This window comes from Rattus norvegicus, chromosome 1 (assembly GCF_036323735.1).
Source record: "Rattus norvegicus strain BN/NHsdMcwi chromosome 1, GRCr8, whole genome shotgun sequence".
NCBI classification, from domain to species: domain Eukaryota; kingdom Metazoa; phylum Chordata; class Mammalia; order Rodentia; family Muridae; genus Rattus; species Rattus norvegicus.
Window position 1 is genome coordinate 141,837,545 of NC_086019.1, and position 22,383 is coordinate 141,859,927.

Genomic DNA, 22,383 nt, shown 5'->3' on the forward strand with positions numbered 1-22,383 from the left:
CCAATCTTCAGATCCTCTCTTAACATTGAGGAAACCTCATTTAAGGAGACTCCGTCCTTGTCGCCAAGGATGCTTGTCACTGTGGCAGAAACAGGGCATTCTGTGCAGGTTTGTTTGAGGGTCTGGACTGGGCTTCTTAGATTGCTTTCTGAGGGAGTTGAGGGAGATCCCATCCACAACCCAAGATGAAGTCAGCCCGGGGCCAGTGCACAGCTTACCCCATCTGGGACACTTGGGACCCTTCAAACTCAGGGCAGTCACAGCAGCTGAGTTACCAAAGCCCACCCAGGAAAGGCAGAAGCTCTGCCAAACCAAGGCAATCCCTCAGAGACAGAGGGGTTAACCTGGGAGAAAAAGAGGTTTTTGCAAATTCATCAACAAGAAACAAGGGAAGAGACACGAGACGCCAGCTTGCTAAGGAATAGAGTGGAACTGAGATTAATGATGACCCCAAAACAGCCAAGGGACTAAACTCATTTTCTAAATCTGTCCTTAACAAGAGAAATGGACAAAAGAGATGTGGACAAATGAGAAGTAATGAAGCCTTAGGGGAGGGGAAAAAAGCAAAGAAAATCTACTGAGAATAATCAAGACTGGAAAATATGAGTGTACCGTGTAACCCCCAAGGCTTGGAACCATGCAGGCCAGAGGCCAGAATGTTTATTCAGCAGTAGACTGAATATTTCAACATTAAAAGTTGACAAGGTTATAAGAAAAGTCTTAATGGTTTAGTTCAGGGGATTCTGAGATCTGAGATGCCCGGAATCAAGAAAAATAGCATCTAAGGTGACTTTGGGACTCTTCTTCTAAGAGGGCTCTGTGAAAGATTTTGGAAGCATGCAGTGGGCCAACAAGAGCAGTCGATGGCCGCATTATCTAGGTCACAATGGTCCTGCCCTGAGTGGATCAGAATGCTGACCACAAAAACAGCAAACATAGAGAAATTACCAGGGAGGACATGAGTACCCAAGACCACAGGAGTCTGGAGGAAAGACACAAATGGACATGAAAAGCGAAAATCAATTGAGGAAGCTTGCTACCTGCCTCACTAGGGAGCAAGGAATCATTCTACACAAGGTCCCAGGAGAGGCAATTGCCCAGTCAACTAATGGTGTCAGTGGACTGGGAATTGACTGTCTTTACAGGCAGCAGATAAATGTGTAGCAGCTGAGAAAGTCGAGTTGGGAATCAGCAATTTGGTGAATTCAGTGGCACAAATTCATCTGGGGTTCAATAAGATAATCTGTGTAAGAGAAACGAAAAAAAGATGTCCTCCAAGTCATCACATGTCACAGGGGCTGGACTGTAGAAAGAATGAAGAGACGCCGACCTGTCTCCAGGGGTCATACAGCTTCACTGCACTGGGGAGGAGTCAGCTGCCCAAGCTGCATAGATAAGGTTTGAAGTCACAGGATGCTGGACCAATGCCATCAGCATTTCTCTTGACCATCCCCCACCGCACATGTTATAATGAGATGAGCACACACAGTCATGGGCCTGCTTAAGGCAGGGTCCAAAGGAGGAGGAGAAAAATCAACCCGAAAAGTAGATGGCTGGAAATCTGAGGCTCCTGCAGCCATGTGGCACAGCACAGGTAGTCTCCACTCGATTGATCACTAAGGAACCTTCTCTTTGCTGAGAATCTACCCAGTGTAAATAACTGCTAACAGCCCTCAAAATGCCAAGTAGCAAGCTAAGAGTCACTGCCCGTTCACCCACACCCCGTCAGTGACCAGTTAGTTAGCAGGAATTGGCTGCTGGTACTCATTCGTTGATCTCTTATGGTCCTTCCCTCATCAGGGCCCATTCTAGGATAGGCAGTTCTTACCTTCCTTCCTCTCCAGCCTGGTTCCTGAGAAATGACACCAGCCAGGGAGAAACAGAGACAGGAATGAGGCTATTACAAGAACAGGGTCGAGAGCCCCAGAAGCAGGCTACTTGTGGTTGGCTTCTGTTTCTGACATTTGGTGACTGTGGAATTAGGCGAGTTGCCTAAACTCTCTGTGCTTCAACTGGCCACGAGTAAAATGTGGAAGGTGATGGCATGCATTTACTATTAGGATCAGAGAACGGCATATAAAGTGCATCAGCAAAGGTTCGGCATGCAGCAGTGGTTCCCAGAAGCCACAGCCTTGGAAGTCATTGGATTGGAACGCTTACCCTCCAGAGACAAGATAGGTGGATAGAAGGCTGCGGGTAGGGCCAAAATAAACTGACAACAGCTTTCTGCTGGCCCTGCCACTCCCCCTGTGGTTCCAGCTGTGTCCCAGCTCAGACCTTTGCTCCAGAAAGAAATGCTGTAAGGTCAAGACTGAGTTATTTAAATGGTTCTTCTTTTCAGAGGTGTGGAAACAGACCTAGTAGGTTTAAACAGCTTATCCAAGACCACTGCACAGTAGAGAGAAACATGAAGGTGTATAACATAGAGTTGCCCAGCACCACTACATCCAAACAGTACCTCTTACACACTGATGGCGTCCTCCTGAGCCCCCTCCCCACAATCCACTCCTCTCCGGGCCACCACTCAGATGCACCACTTCATATGGTCCTGGCTCAATCTTCCCAAAGTGAATCCATGGAAATCCCATCCCATGGGCAAATGGCTGTGTTTTCAAGTCATGTTCCATTGGCAGCTCTTTCTGTTTACCTGGTGGCCAGACACAACAGCCTAGAAGCAGAAACACATGTCTAAACAGCTCAAGGAGGAAGTCCAAGGGGATATGGCTGTACATATCCACGGTGGCAGCAACTGTGCCCTCAACAGGTTTGTCACCCAAGCCCAGAGCCCTTCCAAAGCCCAATCCACAGTCATCTCCTCCACTCAGACTATCTCTAACCAACAGTCCCTGAGGTCTCCAGGGTCCTCCAGCACCTCCTGTGGGAAGACAGAGCAAATGGCAGCCGTCTGTGCAGCATGTCAAAAGAACCTTGGTCTGCACGTTCTCTGCTGGTTCATACATTGTAGTGAAAGAAGGTCCAAAGCTAGACATATGAGCTCCTCTTAGCTGGTCTTTGGAGACCATTTCCAGCATAGTAGAGGAACAAATCCAAAAAATACTGTGAGTTTCTGGTACCCCATCTACTTCATGTGCAAAGTAAAGCCACTGTCACTTATGGCTTCTCTTCTTCATCGTCTAGTGGCCACAACAAATGTTTTTTTCTCTCTCATACGAAGTGACCAGGGAAGGTCAGCTGTGGTGTGACCCCATCATCTTCCCAGAAAGACTCAGGCTAATGGAGCAGTGTCCATCTGGAGCACTGCTGCCTTCTGCTCCACAGGAAAGTGAGACAAACACAGTGGGTCTCATGCAAATTCTCCAGCTTCTACCAAGAAGGAGCACAAGATGTGTGTGTGTGTGTGTATGTGTGTGTGTGTGTGTGTGTGTGTGTGCGTGCGTGTGTGTGTATGCACAGGGATGCATACAAATACATGCAGTGTACAACCCAAAGTGTTTCAGTATACTATAATTCACTACTGTGATCAACTTTATAAAATTTTCATTATTCCCAAGAAAGCCCCCATACCTAGTAGACCCCTTACTTATCTGATTATGATGGAGATAATAAATAAGAAAACATTTTTATGCCACAACATAAATGTCATTTTTCTAAGTCTGGGATAGTTTTGAATTTATTATACTTTTTCCTTGTGTCTGCTTAGTTGGCTGGGTGAAGACAGTTTTTCTATCTGTCCCTGGCTGCCTGGAACTTGAGGTATAATCCATTGTGGCTCCAGATTCTTCTTCATTTTTCTTTTTTTTTCTTTTCTTGGTGTGTGTGTGTGTGTGTGTGTGTGTGTGTGTGTGTGTGTGTGTGTGTGGTGTGTTCACATGTATGTAGGCATACACATGTGAGCTGGTATACATGTATCTGTGAGTGCAAGCATGTGGAGGATGGAGGTCAATGTCAGGAATATTCCTCCATCACTCTCCCATCCTATTTTTTGAGACCAGTTCTCTCAATCACACCAAAGCTCACCAACACGCAAATCTCACTCACTTACTCTAGGGATCCCCCCTCTGCACTCCAAGACTACACTTACAGGCTCGCCATTGTACCTTCCAGGCATTTGCATGGACTATGTGGATCTGAACTCTACTCCTCTTGCTTGACAAACGCTGTCCCTCTTGGTCCTCCTGCCTCCACTACCCAAGTACTGATGACAGAGGTTCACCACTACCTCTAATAGGAAGGGTATGTTTTAAATGACTCCACTGTGCACCTCTCTCCTGTTCACCCTCCAAAGAGCCTTTAACTCGTGTAGAAAAACAGTCTGAACAGCTCTGAAATTTTCTGGAAGCTGTATGTACACATGTGGAGAGCTAGTTTCTCTGAAGATAAGTATTTACATTATTTTGGCAATGCCAGGGATTGCACACAGGGTCATTTACAAACTGGGCAAATAGTCAATAAGCAATGTCCTCATCCCCTTATTTTGGGGTAAAATCTATAGCTTTAATCAATTAAAACAAAAAATTAAACAATTAAAAATAATAGGGGCCACTGTTTTGACTTTGTCAAAGTCCCTGAGATGGTAAATTTTAAGGACAGGAACCACATTTTGTATGTCTTAAGCATGTAGCACTTTGAGGAGACATGAAGGCCTCTTAAAACACACTTCATGCATATTTATTAAGTCACATAACAAGAGACTGACCACTACACTATCAATCAAAAAAAAAAAAAACCCAGGAACGAATTTATACTGACAATCTTATGATCCAGACATTGGCCTCCATACTTTGCTAAGGTTTAACATGTTTCATCTTGCTAAGAAACATATTATCCCCATTTTACAGATGAGAAGATGAGGATCTGATACACAGGATGGTGAGGTCACATTCCTAGGATACTCAAATATATATGATAGAACCAGAATCCAAACTCAGTAGATCCATCTCAAAAACACACACACTCTTACCTGCTCACAACACCATCCCATTCGTGATAAACTTAGGGAGAGGCAATAACTCATGCAGGCGATTTGGTGGAAGTTCTGAGCAGGCAGAGCTGAGGATGCTCAGAGATGCACTGCCTTGTTGCTTTTGTGCCCTGCAGGATGGTGCTGTTGGCTGTGACTCTATGGTATACATTTCTGTCCCTCCTGGCTCTTGGTTTGGTTAATGTGCTGTGTAATGCTGGGCATCAAACCCAAGGCTTCAGACACCTTAGGCAAGTTCTTTACCATTGAATCACTGCCCTGGTCCCCCCGCATTCTTAGAACATCAGTAATTCACATGTGTCCTTAATTTTAAATTGGAGCACAATGGTTTCTGCCACACGCAGAAGTCTGGAGGACTCCGTCTAGACAGGATCCAAGGAAAGATGGTAAAATAATGTGAAAGAACGAATGCTACACTGGGTATAGTCTTTGCCCTGTGCCTGCTCTCCCACATGGAGATCTTCATGAGAATCATCAAGTATGACATCTTCTCATCCATACGGTGTTCAAGGGACAGCCATTCATCTTGTCCTAGGTACTGGTACAGAGCAATGACAGTACAGTCTCCATCCCACAGAAGTTTACATTCCAGTAGCGGCCATTTGGTATGAACTATTACACAAATAACTAAATGGCTATTTTTCAAACAGTCAGTAGTAAAAAGAAAAAAGAAGTCCAAGGAACTGACCAAGTCCTTACTATAATAAAAGATGATGGGTTTGTAAAGAGAAAGGTCACTGTTTGAGTTGTCAGAGGAAGCCTCAAAAGCAAGGGACATTAGAGAAAGTTGGGGTGAGTGAGGGTTAAGCGCAGAGATCTAGGCAGGGGAATTCCACGGGTGAGAAGGATCTGTAGATACAAAAACTCACAAGGTAGGAAGTGAGCCTGGCATGTCCAGGAAGTGATAGAAACGCTAGAGAAAACACAAGGAAATGAGAGAGAGAGAGAGAGAGAGAGAGAGAGAGAGAGAGAGAGAGAGAGAGAGAAGCCATGGCTTGAATCCTGAGTCCATAGTAAGGAGCTTGGGCTTTTCCTATTAATAAAGCAGGAAGTAATTGGTTGTGGGGAATGGGTAGACAGAGGAGAGGCACTGCTGAATGTACGCTCCTAAAATATCACTCTGAACCAGGCATGAGAGCACACACACCTATAATCCTATTCTTGTGAGTTATGGGGTTCAGCAGTTAAGACCAGCTTTAGCTATACAGTCAGTTCAATGTCAGTTTGGGCTACAAGATACCTTGTCTCAAAATATAAAGAAAGAAAGGGAGGGAGGGAGGGAGGGAGGGAGGGACAGAGACAGAGACAGAGACAGAGACAGAGAGACAGAGAGATCACCCTCACAACCTGAGTGAAATATAACTATGAAAAGCTGAGGCAGGCTGACCATGATGGACTGGGCGTGTCCTTCTAACTTTTAGAAGGCTGACACTGGAGAACTTTGGGTTTGAGGCCAGCCTTAGCAGTCCGGTGAGATCCTGTCTCAAAACCAAACCAAACAAAGCAAGAATCCCCATTTTGGCCAAGTTAAGCTTGATAGATGATTTAGCCACCCACATAGCATATGGAGCAGAGAGCCAAGAGGCAACGGTGGGAGCAGGATAAGAATCGGAATGTGGGAATTAGTTCTAGCAGCCCTTCCAGGTTAACTCTCTGCAATCTCTGAAAGTGGATAGCAGAGAGCAGGGAGGGCGGGTGTCCTGAGCCTTTCATAATGTGCTGAGTTAAGCTCTTTGCATGCTTTGTCTTACTGAAAGTCCAGAACAATCCTAAGGAGGAGGGCCTCTTATTCCTCCTTCCAGACTCTCAGAAGTTCACTAACTCCCCTAAGGTCAACTGCATTAAGTAAAGAATCTCAGATTTGACCTCCAAGGCCCTTGGTCTATTACCATCCGTAACAGGGAGTAGTTGATGACCGTGCCTTCTGCATGAACAAAGGTCAAAGGTGCTCTGGCACTTACATAGGGGCAGTCAGGGGACAAGTAAGTCAGTCACCAACCCCTCTGAGATGTAGGGGGGAAAGTCTCAGTGCATAGGTAAGAGGCAGGCAGAGAGGTACACACTTACTATTAAAATAGCAGCACATCAGCCTGGAGTCCAGAATCAGACTATTTCAACCTCTGGTGGTTTGTAATACATAATAAATAAGCCTCACCATGTTTTCATCCCTGCTCCCTAAGGAGAAATGAATTGCATACTGTCCAGCCAGTGTCCAAGAGGGTGGGGCCTCCAGTGTTTGCTTTATCCCCATCCATCTAAGTGCTGCTGACCTTCTCTCCTTGAAAACGTAGCCTCACTGCCACAAGTATGCCCAAATCAAGGCAGTCCCACCTCATTCCACCCTGGTACCTGTCAGGAGGGAGCCAGATTGAGTGAATGTCTGCTTACAGCAATACGAGGACAGCAGGTTGTCCTCAGCTTTTTAGGGGAAAAAAAAGCATCAAGTAAACATGAGAGAGATCCCACCACAACCAACTCCGAGGGATTAAATAAAGTCTTTTGACTTGCTGTAATATGACATTAAATATTCTTGGAAATAAAGCAGGCCATAGACTAGCGTTAAGAAAATTTTCACAATATTCAGTTAGTAATGCAACTGTTGGTACAAGATCTGACCTGAATAGGAAAAGAAACTAAACCGTTTGCTCGACTGAGCTCTTTGAGGCTGGATGGTGCTAAATCTCCAGGGAGAAATTGCAGCTCTCTAATAAAACTTTAAAGACCCTGCATCCCTCCTCTAAGAACTATTTGCTGAGAAAACCAGAGAGAAGAAACACTCCAGGGATGCAAGAAAGTACAGACTTCAGAGTCAGAGGGATTGGAGTCCTCAACCTGACTACTCTACTAGCTTATGGTAGGGCCTTAGGAGAAATCAGCCATGGATCATGGGCCTCAGTGTGCCCATCCACAGAATGGGAACAAAGCTAAAAGAGTAGACTATTCAAGGTGAAGTGAACCTGTATTTGCAAAGGCACTGGATTTTTCACTCCTTGGCTCATAGTAAATTCTTAGTGAGTGTTACTTAGCCTGTCCATCTTCTTTTTTGACAAACGTGTCTATCTGTCTGTCTGTGTGAGAGAGTGTGAGTGTGTGTGCATATGCTTCTATGTGTGCCTGATTTCTGTATGCAGGTGTTTAAGCACATATGTGCATGTAAAGGCCGGGGGCCAATTCCAGATGTCATTCCTCTGGAGCTGTTCCTGTTGTTTTTGTAAAATGGGTTCTCTCACTGGCCTGGAGATCTGCCTGGCTCTGCCTTTTTGACATGGGTTCTGGAGATCAAACTCGGACCCCCAAGCTTTCACAGCAAGCACTTTACCCACTAAGCAAGCTCTTCCCTAGAGACTTGTATTCTTAACATAATTTGCTAAGCATCCCAGGGTTTTGGTGAGTGTGTGATTGCTCTGGTTGATTGATTTTGTGGTAGTGGTGGTGGTGGTGACCTTCTCACCCACACGTAAAGTGGGAATATTCCTGGGAAGAGAATCTAAGGACCTAAGCAAGTTTCTGCTACTATTATTTACCAATAAGAGTCCCTCTAGGTTTATGAAGTAAAACTTCATATAATCCCAACCACCTGGCTGACTATGAGAACTTGGTGGCATGAAGTCTACAAAAGTTCCCTGAGAAATGGGAAGTGATCTAAAGGCTAAAGAAAACACCATCACTGGAGCATCTACATTACTCTGAATATGAGGACCCCCCTAGAGACCCAGTCTGTGTGTGAGCCATGCTAGAGTAAACAACTTTCTTAATGGAAAAAAAGAACTAGCTATAGAAGTGGGTCTCGGACGACTGGGGGATGGTCCATATGCAATAGTGTTAGTAGATGTGACTTCTAAACTTTCAGAAATAAGAAAGTTGGAGGCTCGTCCACTGCTGAGCTCTCCCCTACAATGAGTAGCATCTAGAGTGATCTCACTAGGTAGAGCAGGAGGGACTAAGCAGAGAGAAGAAAGAAATGTATCAGAGTTGATTTGTCCATGTTCAAGGAAAGCAGACAGTAGATATTGAAGACAGGCATACTATACACGTGAAGAAGATGGAATGCGTTTGTGGAACAGAAATCCAAAGAAAGGTCAGAGAAGCCACTGAGGCCATCATACCCCTTCCCTTGGGTTCTGGGGTCACCAGCAGCAGCAGCAATAGCAGAACACATTATCCTATCAGCAAACATCGTTCCTAAACTCTGCCTGCTGGGCTGAGACCATACAGGGTATTGATCAAGTAGTCTTTGCCTAGAACAGACACCACCTTTATGCTCACTTTACAGCCTAGTACTCAGATATTCCTAGTAAGTTGAAAAGTCCTTACCCTTCAGCCTCCTATATCTAAACAGGAGAGTGAAAAACTATCCAGCCTCTCAGAAAGGTTTTCCCTGAATGCATGTTCACCAATATCTCATGTTTTCCTTAACCAGCAAAAGGGGAAAACTGAAATAATCAATAGGAGATAGTCAGTCACCCTTAGACCTTAAAGGAAACCTAGAATTCTGATGTCTGGCCATGTTTGCTGCCAAAACTTGACCTTGAAGTCACAAGCTCATTTTCTAATGTGAGGAAGAATTACACCAGTATCAGTGACAGTTCAGCGATGAGGGACAGTTGCCCTGATCCGATGACCGAGATAACTCGGGCAAGAATACCTGCTTTTTATTCTGTGCAAAGGGGCAGGAAGAAAGTCTTCTTGGCTGTTTCTAGAAGAAGAAGAAGAAGAAGAAGAAGAAGAAGAAGAAGAAGAAGAAGAGGAGGAGGAGGAGGAGGAGGAGGAGGAGGAGGAGGAGGAGGAGGAGGAGGAGGAGGAGGAGGAGGAAGAGGAGGAGGAGGAGGAGGGGGAGGAGGAGGAGGGGGAGGAGGGGGAGATGATGGGGAGGAGGAGGGGGAGGAGGAGGAGGAGGGGGGAAGGAGGGGGAAAGGAGGGGGAGAAGGAGGGGGAGGAGGAGGGGGAGGAGGAAAGGAGGAGGAGGAGGCAGGGAGAAGGAAAAAAAGAAATAGCTGCCAAGCCAAGGCTTGGCAATTAGTGTTGGAGTAAGTGATCACCTTGTGATTGCTCAGCTGGGGCCTGAAGACTTGTAAATGCATTTAGAAGACAGAAATAGAAGATGTGAGAGAGCAGTAAGGCCTGGACCATTTGCCAGGAGAAAATGTCCCAAAGCTGCTGGGAAATTTACTCAGTAGGGATCTGGGGTGTGTCTTCATAAATGGACGAAGTTTGCCCATCATACCCATGGATGAGCCAGACTGTATACCTTGCCTTATGGTCTCTGCTGTCTGTAACCTTCAGGCTAGGCTCTTCTGAAGTCCCTACTATGTCAGCAAAGCCCCTTCATTTGGTGCTGATGTTCCTGCTCATCTTGAATAAACAAAAAGTGTGGTGACATTGGGCTGCACCTCACATAACAGTAGTCAGCTGGAACTGTCTAGTGGCTCTCCGTCCCCAACTGTTCCCACCTGATCTGCCATGGACATGTGGTTTCATGACCTCAGTATGTTGTGAAAAAGGAAACCTCTCAGATGTCAAAAGCTCTTTCCCCCTGGGAATGTTTACAGTGAAACTCAAAGCCCCCAATAAAATAAACACCTGGAACATCTGGTCCAAGGCCCTTCTCTGGTTGCAGCTATGCTGACTGCAAAGAACACACACATCAGGAGACTCATGTCATAGGACATAAAACAGGGCAAGTAGGGCAAGAGTGAATTAGACAGTTGAGAGGGAGGTCTTGGTCCCCCACTGTTAGTATAAATGGCTCCAAGCAATGGCCGTGGAGCTTGCTATATCCAGAGGAAAGGAAGAAAGTTCAACACAAAGCAGAGGTGGTGAAAAGAAATAAGTAACTATTCACCCCGTGGTTGGGAAAACACAAGAGTATAGAGGCAGGACCTCTGTGAGAAGAAACCACTCCCCAGCCATATTCTTCAGGACACCCCAAGTCCCCTCCTCTTGACTTCTTCACTACATCTTTTAGAAGCTCTGGTTTTTTTATATAAGAGACTTCTTCCCAGCAAGCTCTCTTCCATTAACAATGCCAACTGCCAGTGGCCGAAAGATAGACTAGTCAACCTGCCAGGAGGCCCTCTGTTTCCTCCCCACCTGTAGCAGATGCTGTGCCATCCAGTTCATGTGTAGTCTCCACTCTTTGAGGGCAAACCCTCTGAAGGTGCACGTGCCTATTCTTGACAAGGAGCTGACCCAGATAACAAGTATATCGCCACGGTGGTGCCAATTGCTCGCTTACTGGGCTACCTGTCGTGCTCCCTCGCTTCACAAGAAATGACTTTCCTCCCTCCAAATCCCATAGACTACCTACCTAAATCTAGACTTGGAGAAGAGGCATCAGTATAAATGACGCCACTCCTGAAAGGTCTGGCTACAATCACCGCCCTCAAAAGCCATTCGACTAGTCAGGAGAGAAGACAGAGTGGGAGAGGCACAAGTAGACAGATAACCATGAGCATGTCTCCTCTGGCCCATCTCAAAGCAAGACCTGAGATCTTATAAGGATGTTTCCACTGCTCCAAGTTCTTCTTAATGAACCGAAACTCTTCTTAGACACACTTCGTCTGGTTTTGCTTTCCTTTTTCCTGTAATTCCCAAAATCAAGACATACACATACCTACAATCCTACACAAACTCTCAATAGAGACCTGTCCACATATATTTCCATAAATTTCCAAATTTCCTTATGAAAAATGTAGAAACTTGGAAACCAGGAGGTTCACCTACTCAGCCCTGGCTTCCTTCTGAAAACCTTTGAGATTACCAAATCCCAAGGTAAAACTGGAGGCCTAAGAAAGTTAAAGGATTTGGCCAAGGACAACAAATATCAAAGCCAGCTTCATTGTGCAGGACTATTCCCCTCCATGTATCCCCTCACCCTCTCTGAAAATCCAGTTCTACTCACATATAACGCAAGTGGGGATTCTTAGCAAAGGCTCTGGGCTGAATATTCCGGAGTCCAGAATTCTTGATGGTCCTAAACAGAGAAAAGATGGTTATCAGAACCCCAGGGGTTACAGCCAGAAGGAAGGCAAGGCCCCCAAATGGGATATAGCTCCTTTTATCACTAATGATCCTAGATGGCCAAATGTGGGCTCAACGAGAGATATGAACCCAATTCCTTTGGTGACTAGGTGAAGGTTCGGATATAAGTAGTCATTGTTGGAAGCTAATCACTACTCATTCTGTCCAGCAATTGAGAATTAAGGCTCCTGATGCTTCAGAGACAAGGAGTCTTCACTCTTTTTAATGCTTTCTCATCTTCTTCCTCCTCCTTCTCCTCTTCCTCCTCCTCCTCCTCCTCACTCTTGGTCACCCATGTTTAAAATAATGAAGTCCACTGTAGTGGTGAATGGGATTCTAACACTGGGGATAGCATATAAGGTTGGGCCAAGCACAGAGCCAAAGAATGGACACATTCCCAGCATGCCTTGCAGCAGAGCTGCCTTGAAATCCTATCCAGCCTCTCAGAAATGTTTTCCCTGAATGCATGTTCATCAATATCTCATGCTTTCCTTAACCCTGGGCAACCCCCAAGTCTGTATGGACAAAGGTGGCCCCTGACAATCCCAAAATGGGTGATGCCAACTGTCCCCCAAAAGGATTCATGAGGAGAAACACTGAGACAGCAAACTTTCCATTACTTCAGCACAAGAGATGACAGGCAGCACCCCAGTTGTTCCTTAGCAAGCCACCCTGGGGTACTCACAGCTTCTGGAGTCCCGTGTAGAGCTCCATATCCACAGCATTGAGTGTGTGCAGGCCCCGCCAGTTCTCTATGTGTCTGTGGGAAGACAGAAAAGGTCAGTGCACTGCAGCAAGAGGCGGGGTGCCAGATTTAGAGTCAGACATGAGCTTGAAGCCTGGAGCATGAGCCATGACTTCTGACAAATCACCAATTAACCCTGAGTTCATCTTCTCCCCCTCTGGATGGTGGGGTTCACCACAGAAGTGAAGGACCTGTGGCTTATGACTGTATAGCCTGAGGACGGGTTGCTCAGGATCTATCCCCAGCTCGAGAACCCTTCAAACCCATTGCTCAAAATTTTGACTCAATTTACTTCCACCTTGTCCTATTCAGGATTTTTCTAAGGACTAGCTCTTTTTAGACTCTTTTATATTCTTAATGCCTACACAGAAGTACAATGTAAATGATGTGGTTTAGGGAGGGGGTGGGGCCTGCCTAAGGGCATGGCTTCTGTGCTAACAAGATAAGGAGAAAGACTTATGTGGCATATGCATACACCAGGGCACAGAAGAGCACTCCATCTGCATACCCACGGTTCATTCCATTTGGAGCTCTAGAAAACCAATGGATTGAGATGTACAGAAAAGCAACACCAGAGTTGGGGAATTCAGAGGCACCATGGGGAGGTAAGAAGAGTGTGACACGGGAGCCAATCTCAAGTTTCATCTCTGAGACTTGAGTGCAGATTAAGCGTACACGTTAACCAATCAGAGTCTCCTGTTTCTTTGTGAAGGAGAGGTACCCTACCACAACAGTTCCTCTTCCTTCCATCACAAAGATCTCTTCCTAGAGCTTTCCCTCGAGACCTCCGTTTTAAAGAGGGTTTTGTCTAGCAAGAAGACTATATTTATTAAGTAATAATTAATTCATATTCTAAGATTAATCAGAGACAAAAGTCACTGAAGCTCTTTATCAACACATACAAACCACTATTAACTGGCCCAGTGTCTAAACTCCAGTTGAAAGCAAAGAAATTCAAAACTGTTGTTGTGAAAAGAACATGAATATGCATCTAATTTTGGTTAGTTCCTGACAGTGACAAGGGTCAAACATTCCTTCAGCGCTGCTTTTGGAGTGCCCATGATGAACACCATTCCATTGTTGATTACCAAGACCCTTTTGTTGCTCTAATTAATATGACCTTCTATGGGATAGCAGAAGATCCTAGAAAACGATACATCCCAGCCCTCTTAGAACCTGATTCCTCCCTCCTCAATATCCAGAGATCGAAATATATAAAAGGTATCAGCAAGATTTCAAGTGTAGCCAAGGCAACACTATAGCTAGAGAAGTGACCATCACTTTTCCCCAGACAGCTCCTCCCTTGCCCGACCACACCAATGGTTCTGCCATCTGCCGCCCAATCCAACTAGAGCCAAAAAGGCAGTATGCCTGTGGCTGCCAGAACTCCTGGCAGCATTTCAAAGCCACACAGTGACAAGGTATGCCAAGAACCCATTTTGAAACACATTCTCCCAGTGCCCCCATGGAGCAGCCAGAAGCACTGTCATTTGTTGGGGACATTGACCAGGTGGCCAGGTTGGCACTGGCCTCTAACTCTAATGCCTTCTCTCTGGAAGCCTCATGGTTTCAAGGCAGTTTTCATGCCCTGGTCTCACCGAGGTAGGAACACTGACAACATTTCAGATGTAAGGAAAGCCAAGAGGACTAAGACCACCTGTGCCACTAAGCCCCTCCAGCATATATTCCTGGGCCAGGGGCCATGTCAAATACCAAGGAGATCACAATGTTTATACAGCGTGTTCTTTGTTCATGGGGGCTCAGCTTCCTACATGGAACTGTTTCCAACGAGGAGCAATCAATCAAATTGTTTAAATAAGGGAAATCACTTTCCTTGGCCCCTATTAGCATTCCACAAATGTGTTTTGATGGTGGTAGAGATGTCAATCCCTGAGTCCTGAAACTTTGTTTCAGTCTTTATGATCTGTGCTTATAAATGGACCCTTCCTAGACTCCTATACACACTGAGAAGTGACAAGTTAGTGAAGCATCAGTGTGGAGACCTCCGGTATATTAAATAATATCTCAAGCGTCCTCTGTTGCTTGGGAGTTCTCCTCAGTCAGGGAGTAGTGGTATTGCAGCCATATTTCTGACTGGTTACAGGTCAGGGTTCTGGAACAGTGGGGCCAAACTCAGCCAACTGTTTGCATTTGTATAACTTCAAAACTAAGATTCATTTTCATATTTTGGTTTTTTTTAAATCAAAGGAAAAACATACATCGTGACCTGTAAGAACTAGATAAAAATCTAAATTTCTGTGCTCATATCTCTGCACTGTCATCTACAGCTACGTTCAAGTTATAAAGTTGGATCATTGCTACACAGACCATATGGCCTGCAAGGATGGGATTTACTCTCTGGCCCTTTATGGGGAAAAAAACAAAAGGTGGCCAACCCCTGCCAAGAGCAAGGCTATACCAGAGTGCTAATCCTAGCCCCAGGAGCACTCCACTAATGATGCCCTGTCCAGGACACCTTGCCTGTCTGTGCCTCTCTTTTCTCAGCTGTCAAATGGGGTTAATAAACTACCTTCCTCATAATAATTACATGGAAACTGTGTGTGTTGATGAGCTCTTGAGGGATGCAGTGGGGGGGTGCAGGATGGAGTTATGGGGGTATGGGAGGGCAGGGTGGGTGATGAGGGTAGGAGGAGTGAAGCCCTGCTACTCATCTAGTTTACCTGAGACCCCAACTTCAATCCTAGTACCACAAAATACAACAACCATGAGCTCTTGCAGGGATGGGGACACAGAAGTCCCTGGAAGGCACTAGCCAAGGGGATTTTATGAGAAGTCTTTCCTTAGTATTTTAGTGTGGATGGCCTCATGCTTCTGTTAGAAATTGTCATTTCTTGGCCATAGATTTCTTTTTTATTGCAAAAGAGTAGGGTCATCTTTGACTTTAATGACCCATCATGGCAGAAGGATAGAAGGACAGAAAAATTGTCATTTATGACTTCCAGGAAAACAACTTCAAGAAAGCACTTGTGAATCACCAGGTACAGAGCGCTTGCCATTGAGTCTGACAACCTGAATTTAATCTCTAGAAATACACACGATGAAAAGGGGGACTAATTTTTCTAGGTTGTCTTTACATGCACACACACACACACACACACACACACCACACACACACACACACACGCCAGATGTACATATCAAGAACAACAAACAACAGCAGTGAAAATGAATATATATGTATAATTTGATTTTTAAAAGAAAGAAAATCCCCATGGTGGGTGAGGGCATTATAGAGGAGATGCAGGCCAGGGAAGGTGCAGCCTTGACATTGGCAAATGAGGTTGGCTGGCTCCTGCCAAGTCTTCTATGACTCACTGCTTGGTACCAAACAAGGGAGGTCACTTATGGTAACTGTGCTGGCTGCTATTAGAAGGCCACACATTTCAATGGAAAAGGCTGGCTCTACAAAGTATAATAAATGAATAGGATGAGGTAAGAGGGTACAATTGGCATGGCTTTGTTAATGCCAAATAGGGGAGGAGGCGCCTAGTGCCAGTACATGGGGTTCTCCATGTCCCGTGCTTTTTCTGGGTACTCTAGTTCAATAAGTATATATTTTTAAAGGAAGGTCAGAGCTTAAGTAAACCCTGTGGTGCAGGAGTGACAGGAGCCAAACCTGTTCTCCTTACAGATGTCTCACAAAGCCTGCTGTAGGTTCAGGAGGAAAGAGATCTCAATCAATATGAGAGAATACATGACAATCAGGGCCCCCATAAGAACCCACAGCCCTATGTCCACCTGTGTCCCTTCTCCAATCAGTAGCAAGGAGGAAAGGGTAGAGAGACGCCAAAGAGCTTTACCTGCGCTCTCTCCCTTACCTTATAGACATTGCTTCCACTTTACGATGTTAATAGCAAAATTCTCAAGGGGGGGGGGGTAATTTTGTCTCCCAGAGGATAGTTGGTCCTATCTGTAGACAGTTTTGATTGTCACAACTGGGGAGAGAATAACACTAATATCTGGTGGGTAGAGGACAGAGACATAGAAAACAGACCAGACCCTTGGCAAAGTATCTGTCCCAAGCATCCCCAGCTCTGAGATGAAGACCTTTGCCTTATCACATAAAGCACCTGTCCAAGTTGTCATCGAAGCTGGTAGAGTGGCATGGCTTAAAACATCACTTTTGGAAATGACTGCTTTGCCTCAGACACTATGGTCCAAAACAAGAAGCTTGCTCTTAAGTCAGCGAGTCTTGGAAAGAAATTTAAAGGTGATAGCTTTCAGGACCCTCTCAAGTCAAGGAGTGAACAAGTTATTGATGAGATCTACTGTCCAGAGCCTCCTCCATGCTCATCTCAGTTTCCTGCCCTCAAGCTTCCACACTGCCTCTTCATAAAACTGCAAAACCACCACTCTGCCAGGACCTCGTGCACACCCTTTCTCCAGAGAGAGTGACAAAACATGATGGTCCATGACAACACAAACTCCAGGAGCCAGGCAGGATTTATGAATGCAGTTTGAAAAATCCCACTGGAGTCAAGATGGATCTCACAGAATATGGCTGAGGTAGTATATAGTCAAGGGGTGACCATGCAACTCCTCCACAGGGCAAGAAACCCAGCCCCTCTCCACAACGCAAACTAGCATCTCTGAATCCTGGGGACCCAGGACCAATGCTCCTGATTCATATCCAATTCTGGAATATGACAAAGCATAAATTAAGTACTAATTGAGGATTCATGGCCTTTTGTGCTTGAATAAATTAGATGATGCTTTGTCCCATCGCTTTCCACTTTCCATTTCACTTGAGCCAATATGGAAATGACCTGGCATTCTCCAAGAATCTGAAAATTAGTTGGTACAGACAGCGTGGTCCATATTTTAATTAAAAACATGTCCTGTTTCCTTTATAATCCCAGTATTTAATGTCTGTATTCCTCTATCCAGAAAATTCGAGAACCTGGAGATACCTGCTGCCATATAACTGGAGAGAAAGAAGGTATAAGGAAGTCCACAGAGGGTCAGGGCAAACGATCCTATCTCTTAGGTACTTGGCCAGGCAGGAAGTTGGTGGGTTGGACTTGGTCTGACCCTTCCTGCAGATACAGTAGGCCCCACACTGCCTCTTTTCCAACCTTTTCTCTCTCCTCCCTTTCTGTCACATTGCTGTTCTTTTCAACGTGACTTCACACTGCTATTAATGAGCTATTCTTCAGAACCAAATTTTCCAGACAACTAAATTTAAATGTAAAACCTTTGCATTGGCAAGCTCCTTGCTACACCCTTTTTTCCCCTCTCCTTAAAATGTAGTCCATATCTCCCTGACTTCTCAAACACAGCACACGGAGCTTGAATCGCACTCTCCTGATAACCCTATACCACAGCAACAATGTCTGTTGGGCTCTGACACCCCAAAGCCTTCAGAAGCTTCTTCAAGTGGACAGAACTCATTCCCCTGTCTCAGATGGCCCTTCCCCCAAAGGAATTTCATCTTGAAAGGCACATTCATTTTAGCATTTTTCTAGTTGTTTATTTGATATTAGGACGGGGCGGGGTGGGGGGCTAAGGCAGCCTCTTTCCTTCCAATGCGTTATGGCTGGTCTCCTCTGCAGCCTCTTGGAGCACAGTATCTAAAGGCTGAGGGATGGAGGTAGTATGGCCTAGACAGGCAACAGACTCAGAGCTGGATGCTGTCAGGCCAGATACTCAAGCCTCAGTGGTCCTCACATTCCCTATGGCAAGTCGATGGTGTGGGGGTTAGGGCAGCAATGTGCTCGTACTCAAGAATAAGAGCACACAGCTAGGGCGTGGTCAGGCAGTACCATTACTAATGGTGGAAGTTTATGCTCAGTAAGAATGAATGTGATCTGGAAAGGGTTTCAAATAATTTGAAATAACACACACACACACACACACACACACACACACACACACACACACAGACACTACTTATTCTTTGCTTCCCTTCTCTTCCTAGATCCTGAAGTTACCACATATATGGTGTTTTCCAGGATATAAAGTCATAACTCATATACACCTGGTGATACCTAAGTGCTCACTGCCATTACATCCATTGTATCTGTTCTCGGCTTGGCCTCCTGGAAAGGGGAAGTTAAAATCGCTGTCTCTTGGTTTGGTTTGGTTTTGTTTTCATATGTAAGTACCCAACTCCTCTTCACAGCACTAAATAACTTCAATAACTAAGGTTATATACAAATGTTTCTTCTCTGCAGGCCAACTCCAGATAAATCTAAGGTTTCCTGAATCTTGTTATAATAAGGGAGTCTGACCTGAAATATAAGTTGGGTGCTTGGGAGATGAGCCTCTAAGTCTATTTCCTAATGAGCCAGCATTAGAAACACATTCATGTATGCATGTGCGTGTGTGTCAGGTTCTATGTATACACAATGTACCCTGCATTTATTTGATTTTGATTTGCATAAGGCAATAAGGAGACTGATTTGTTATCTAGCCGTATGATGCCTAGTGATCCAGACAGCAGCTTAGCTTTCAATTATCTGTTATATTTAGTATTATAAACAAACCTTCCAGAACAACAGCTCCATGAAGTTCAGGCCTCAAGAGGTCTGGGGAGGAGCTCTTTGGGCGCATACTAGCCAAGCCACCAGCTCTTTCCCTTGACAGCTGCTAGTGGGAAATTGGATGCCTGGAGAACCAGACATGAGAGCCAGGGGTGCATGGGATGTGGGGAGCAGGGTGGCTTGAGATGATGATTCCAGCATGCCAAGATATTAGCACACCAGCCACAAGCATGAGTGTGCCAGGGATCACGGCAAGCCAGCCCCACATCTGGGACCCGCCCTCGGATACAGAAAAGCGCGTTCAGATCTAAGGCTAACAGATGGGAGAGACAGCATCTGTTCTGGTTTCCTGATTATTTCCAAAGCCCATGCCAGGAATGGAGAAAGTATGTGTGCACACCTGTGCTCTTCAGGTGCCGGGATGCTATGCCCTAACAAGAAAAGATCAAGGGCACCGTCCCTCTGTCACCCCTAACAAAGATCTAATTCCCCAAAGTGAGATTTTACCAGCAAGCCAACCTGTTCCCTTTGGAGTCCAGACTCTTCTGTCCCAACCCCTGGCCTGACTGTCCGACCCTTCCCTCCCCTCCCCAGTCAATCTGCATCTCTGTTCCTATTGCTCTCATTCGGGTTGTTGTGACATACTGACCCCAGTTTGCCTATTATGGCTGTGCCAAATAACCACGCTTTCGATCTCTCCCCATTTTTATTCTTTTCTTTCATCAGTCTATATGCCAGAGGGATCAAGCTCCATAGCTTCCTTTTTTTTTTATTAACTTGAGTATTTCTTATTTACATTTCAAGTGTTATTCCCTTTCCCGGTTTCCGGGCAAACATCCCCCTAATCCCTCCACCTCCCCTTCTTTATGGGTGTTCCCCTCCCCATCCTCCCCCCATTGCTGCCCTCCCCCCAACAATCACGTTCACTGGGGGTTCAGTCTTAGCAGGACCAAGGGCTTCCCCTTCCACTGGTGATCTTACTAGAATATTCATTGCTACCTATGAGGTCAGAGTCCAGGGTCAGTCCATGTATAGTCCTTAGGTAGTGGCTTAGTCCCTGGAAGCTCTGGTTGCTTGGCATTGTTGTTCATAAGGGGTCTCGAGCTCCTTCAAGCTCTTCCAGTTCTTTCTCTGATTCCTTCAACGGGGGTCCCATTCTCAGTTCAGTGGTTTGCTGCTGGCATTCGCCTCTGTATTTGCTGTATTCAGGCTGTGTCTCTCAAGAGAGATCTATCTACATGCGGTTCCTGTCTGCCTGCACTTCTTTGCTTCATCCATCTTGTCTAATTGGGTGGCTGTATATGTATGGGCCACATGTGGGGCAGGCTCTGAATGGGTGTTCCTTCAGTCTCTGTTTTAATCTTTGCCTCTCTCTTCCCTGCCAAGGGTATTCTTGTTCCCCTTTTAAAGAAGGAGTGAAGCATTCACATTTTGATCATCTGTCCATAGCTTCCTTTTACCATTGTAATAATCCCAAGCATCAGTCCATGGCATGCAAGATGAGCATGCCAGCAGGGTCCTTCCTCTGGACATGCTCCCTTTGTTGGATTAGCTCCAGCCGCACTGGTCTGGCTTCTGTTCCTGCTATGAAACAGGAATATTCCCAACAGGATCTTCTACAGGGAACCCTGACTCCTTTAATTCCTCCAGGTCTCCGCTAGAGTCTCCCATGCTCAGAGAAGCCAGCTTTCTATGCCTCTGTGCTCACAACCCCCTATCTGTCCTCCAGTTCTTCCCAAGCACAAGTTCTGTTTGTCTCCTTTGTGGCCTTAATCGCCATGTATAATAGTCTTATTTGATTATTTTATTACATTTTGTCATAAAGGCATCTTCACTAGAACCATAATGCATGGGAACAGCAATTGGATCTGTCTTGTTTTCCACTTATTTCCAGAATCTCAACTAGGGGCAGCTGCTGCAGAGTAAATACACACCTGGAAAGCCTCCAGGAGGGTACCCTACCTACATGTACCATGGTTCCCATGCTGGTTACCTGAATGGCCCTGATCCCTGATCCCTTGAGAGACCAGAGCTCAAATCTCACCCCACATTAGCCTGATGATCCCCAAGAAAGATGTGGCTAAGAGTATAGGCTTAGTTAATATCTTAGATATTGCAGGCATCCTGAGGAATCATTATGGAGCTAGAAGCAGAAAGAAGGTAGCCCTGACCCTACCAACAACCCATGGACACAGCTCTCTCTTGTGTCCTTGTCTGATACCATGGTGTTCAGCCACCAACTCATGCCCACACCCTTCATTATGGCAAAGATTTTCAAGAAGATTCATCCATAGTCAGAAACCCAACTTCTTCCCCTCTCTTTGATCAACTTCATTTGACTCTGTTCTGTACTACAGGAACCACACTGAAAAGGCTGCCAGTATTCCCCATGTTGGTGACTCTCTCTTTTCTTCACACACACTGTATTTCTGGCATCTCTGTCGGCACGATCTCCTGGGTGCCTGCCTACTCTTGGACATTCCTTTTCAGTCTCCTTTGTTGATCCTATGTACTTGGATCCCTAAATGTCAGTGTCTGCCGGGTCTTACCCTGAGGTTCTTCTTTTCACCTATTTCCCTCATAGCCAAGATGATCTCAGCCTGGTGTTTGTCGTATGATTCACCGCCTTGATGGCTGCCTGTAGCAAGACCTTTTTCCTACTTCAGGTTCTCAAATTGTAGTTTATCAGATCCAATATCAGCCCTTGCTTCTTACTTCTGAGTTTTCTCTGTCTCAGTAAATTGCATTACCGTCAATTGTCCAAACCAAACCCTACCACTCCCACCATCTCAGCATCTAAGCTTGTCAGTAAGTCCAATTAAGAGCATACTTCATTGCCTCTCACAGAGATCACTCCTCCAAAACATGGCCATTGCGTCTACTCACTTGAGTAAACCTGTCTTCCATACAGAAGCCTGGGTGAGCATTTTGAAACTCATGATAAATTTGTACATAAACAAAGACTCAAACTACCAGTGATTTTATTTTCTGTACTTGGCAGTTGTGATAAAATTCAGACTTCATGAAGGCCAACAAATTGCTGTGGGATGTGACTCATATCCCTTCATCCACAGATCAAACAAAGCTCCCTCTTAGTTCAACTGCCTATTCCCTCCATGGTATCCTGCCTTTTCTCCAGGACCCCAAGCACCCTCCGTCCAGCAGGGCCTTTT

General features: G+C 45.5%; 1 protein-coding gene across 8 annotated transcripts in view; it reads right to left on the reverse strand.

Moving 5' to 3' along the window:
• Window positions 1–22,383, reverse strand: part of Ntrk3 (neurotrophic receptor tyrosine kinase 3) — a 387,384-nt gene that overhangs the window by 311,353 nt on the left and 53,648 nt on the right. For all 8 annotated transcript variants that reach the window (XM_063287704.1, NM_019248.2, NM_001270655.1 and 5 more), the window contains 2 exons: window positions 12,648–12,722; window positions 11,844–11,915 (listed from right to left, as the gene is read on the reverse strand). In XM_063287704.1, coding sequence (XP_063143774.1) covers window positions 11,844–11,915; window positions 12,648–12,722 — 147 coding nt within the window. The remainder of the gene's footprint in view (window positions 1–11,843; window positions 11,916–12,647; window positions 12,723–22,383) is intronic.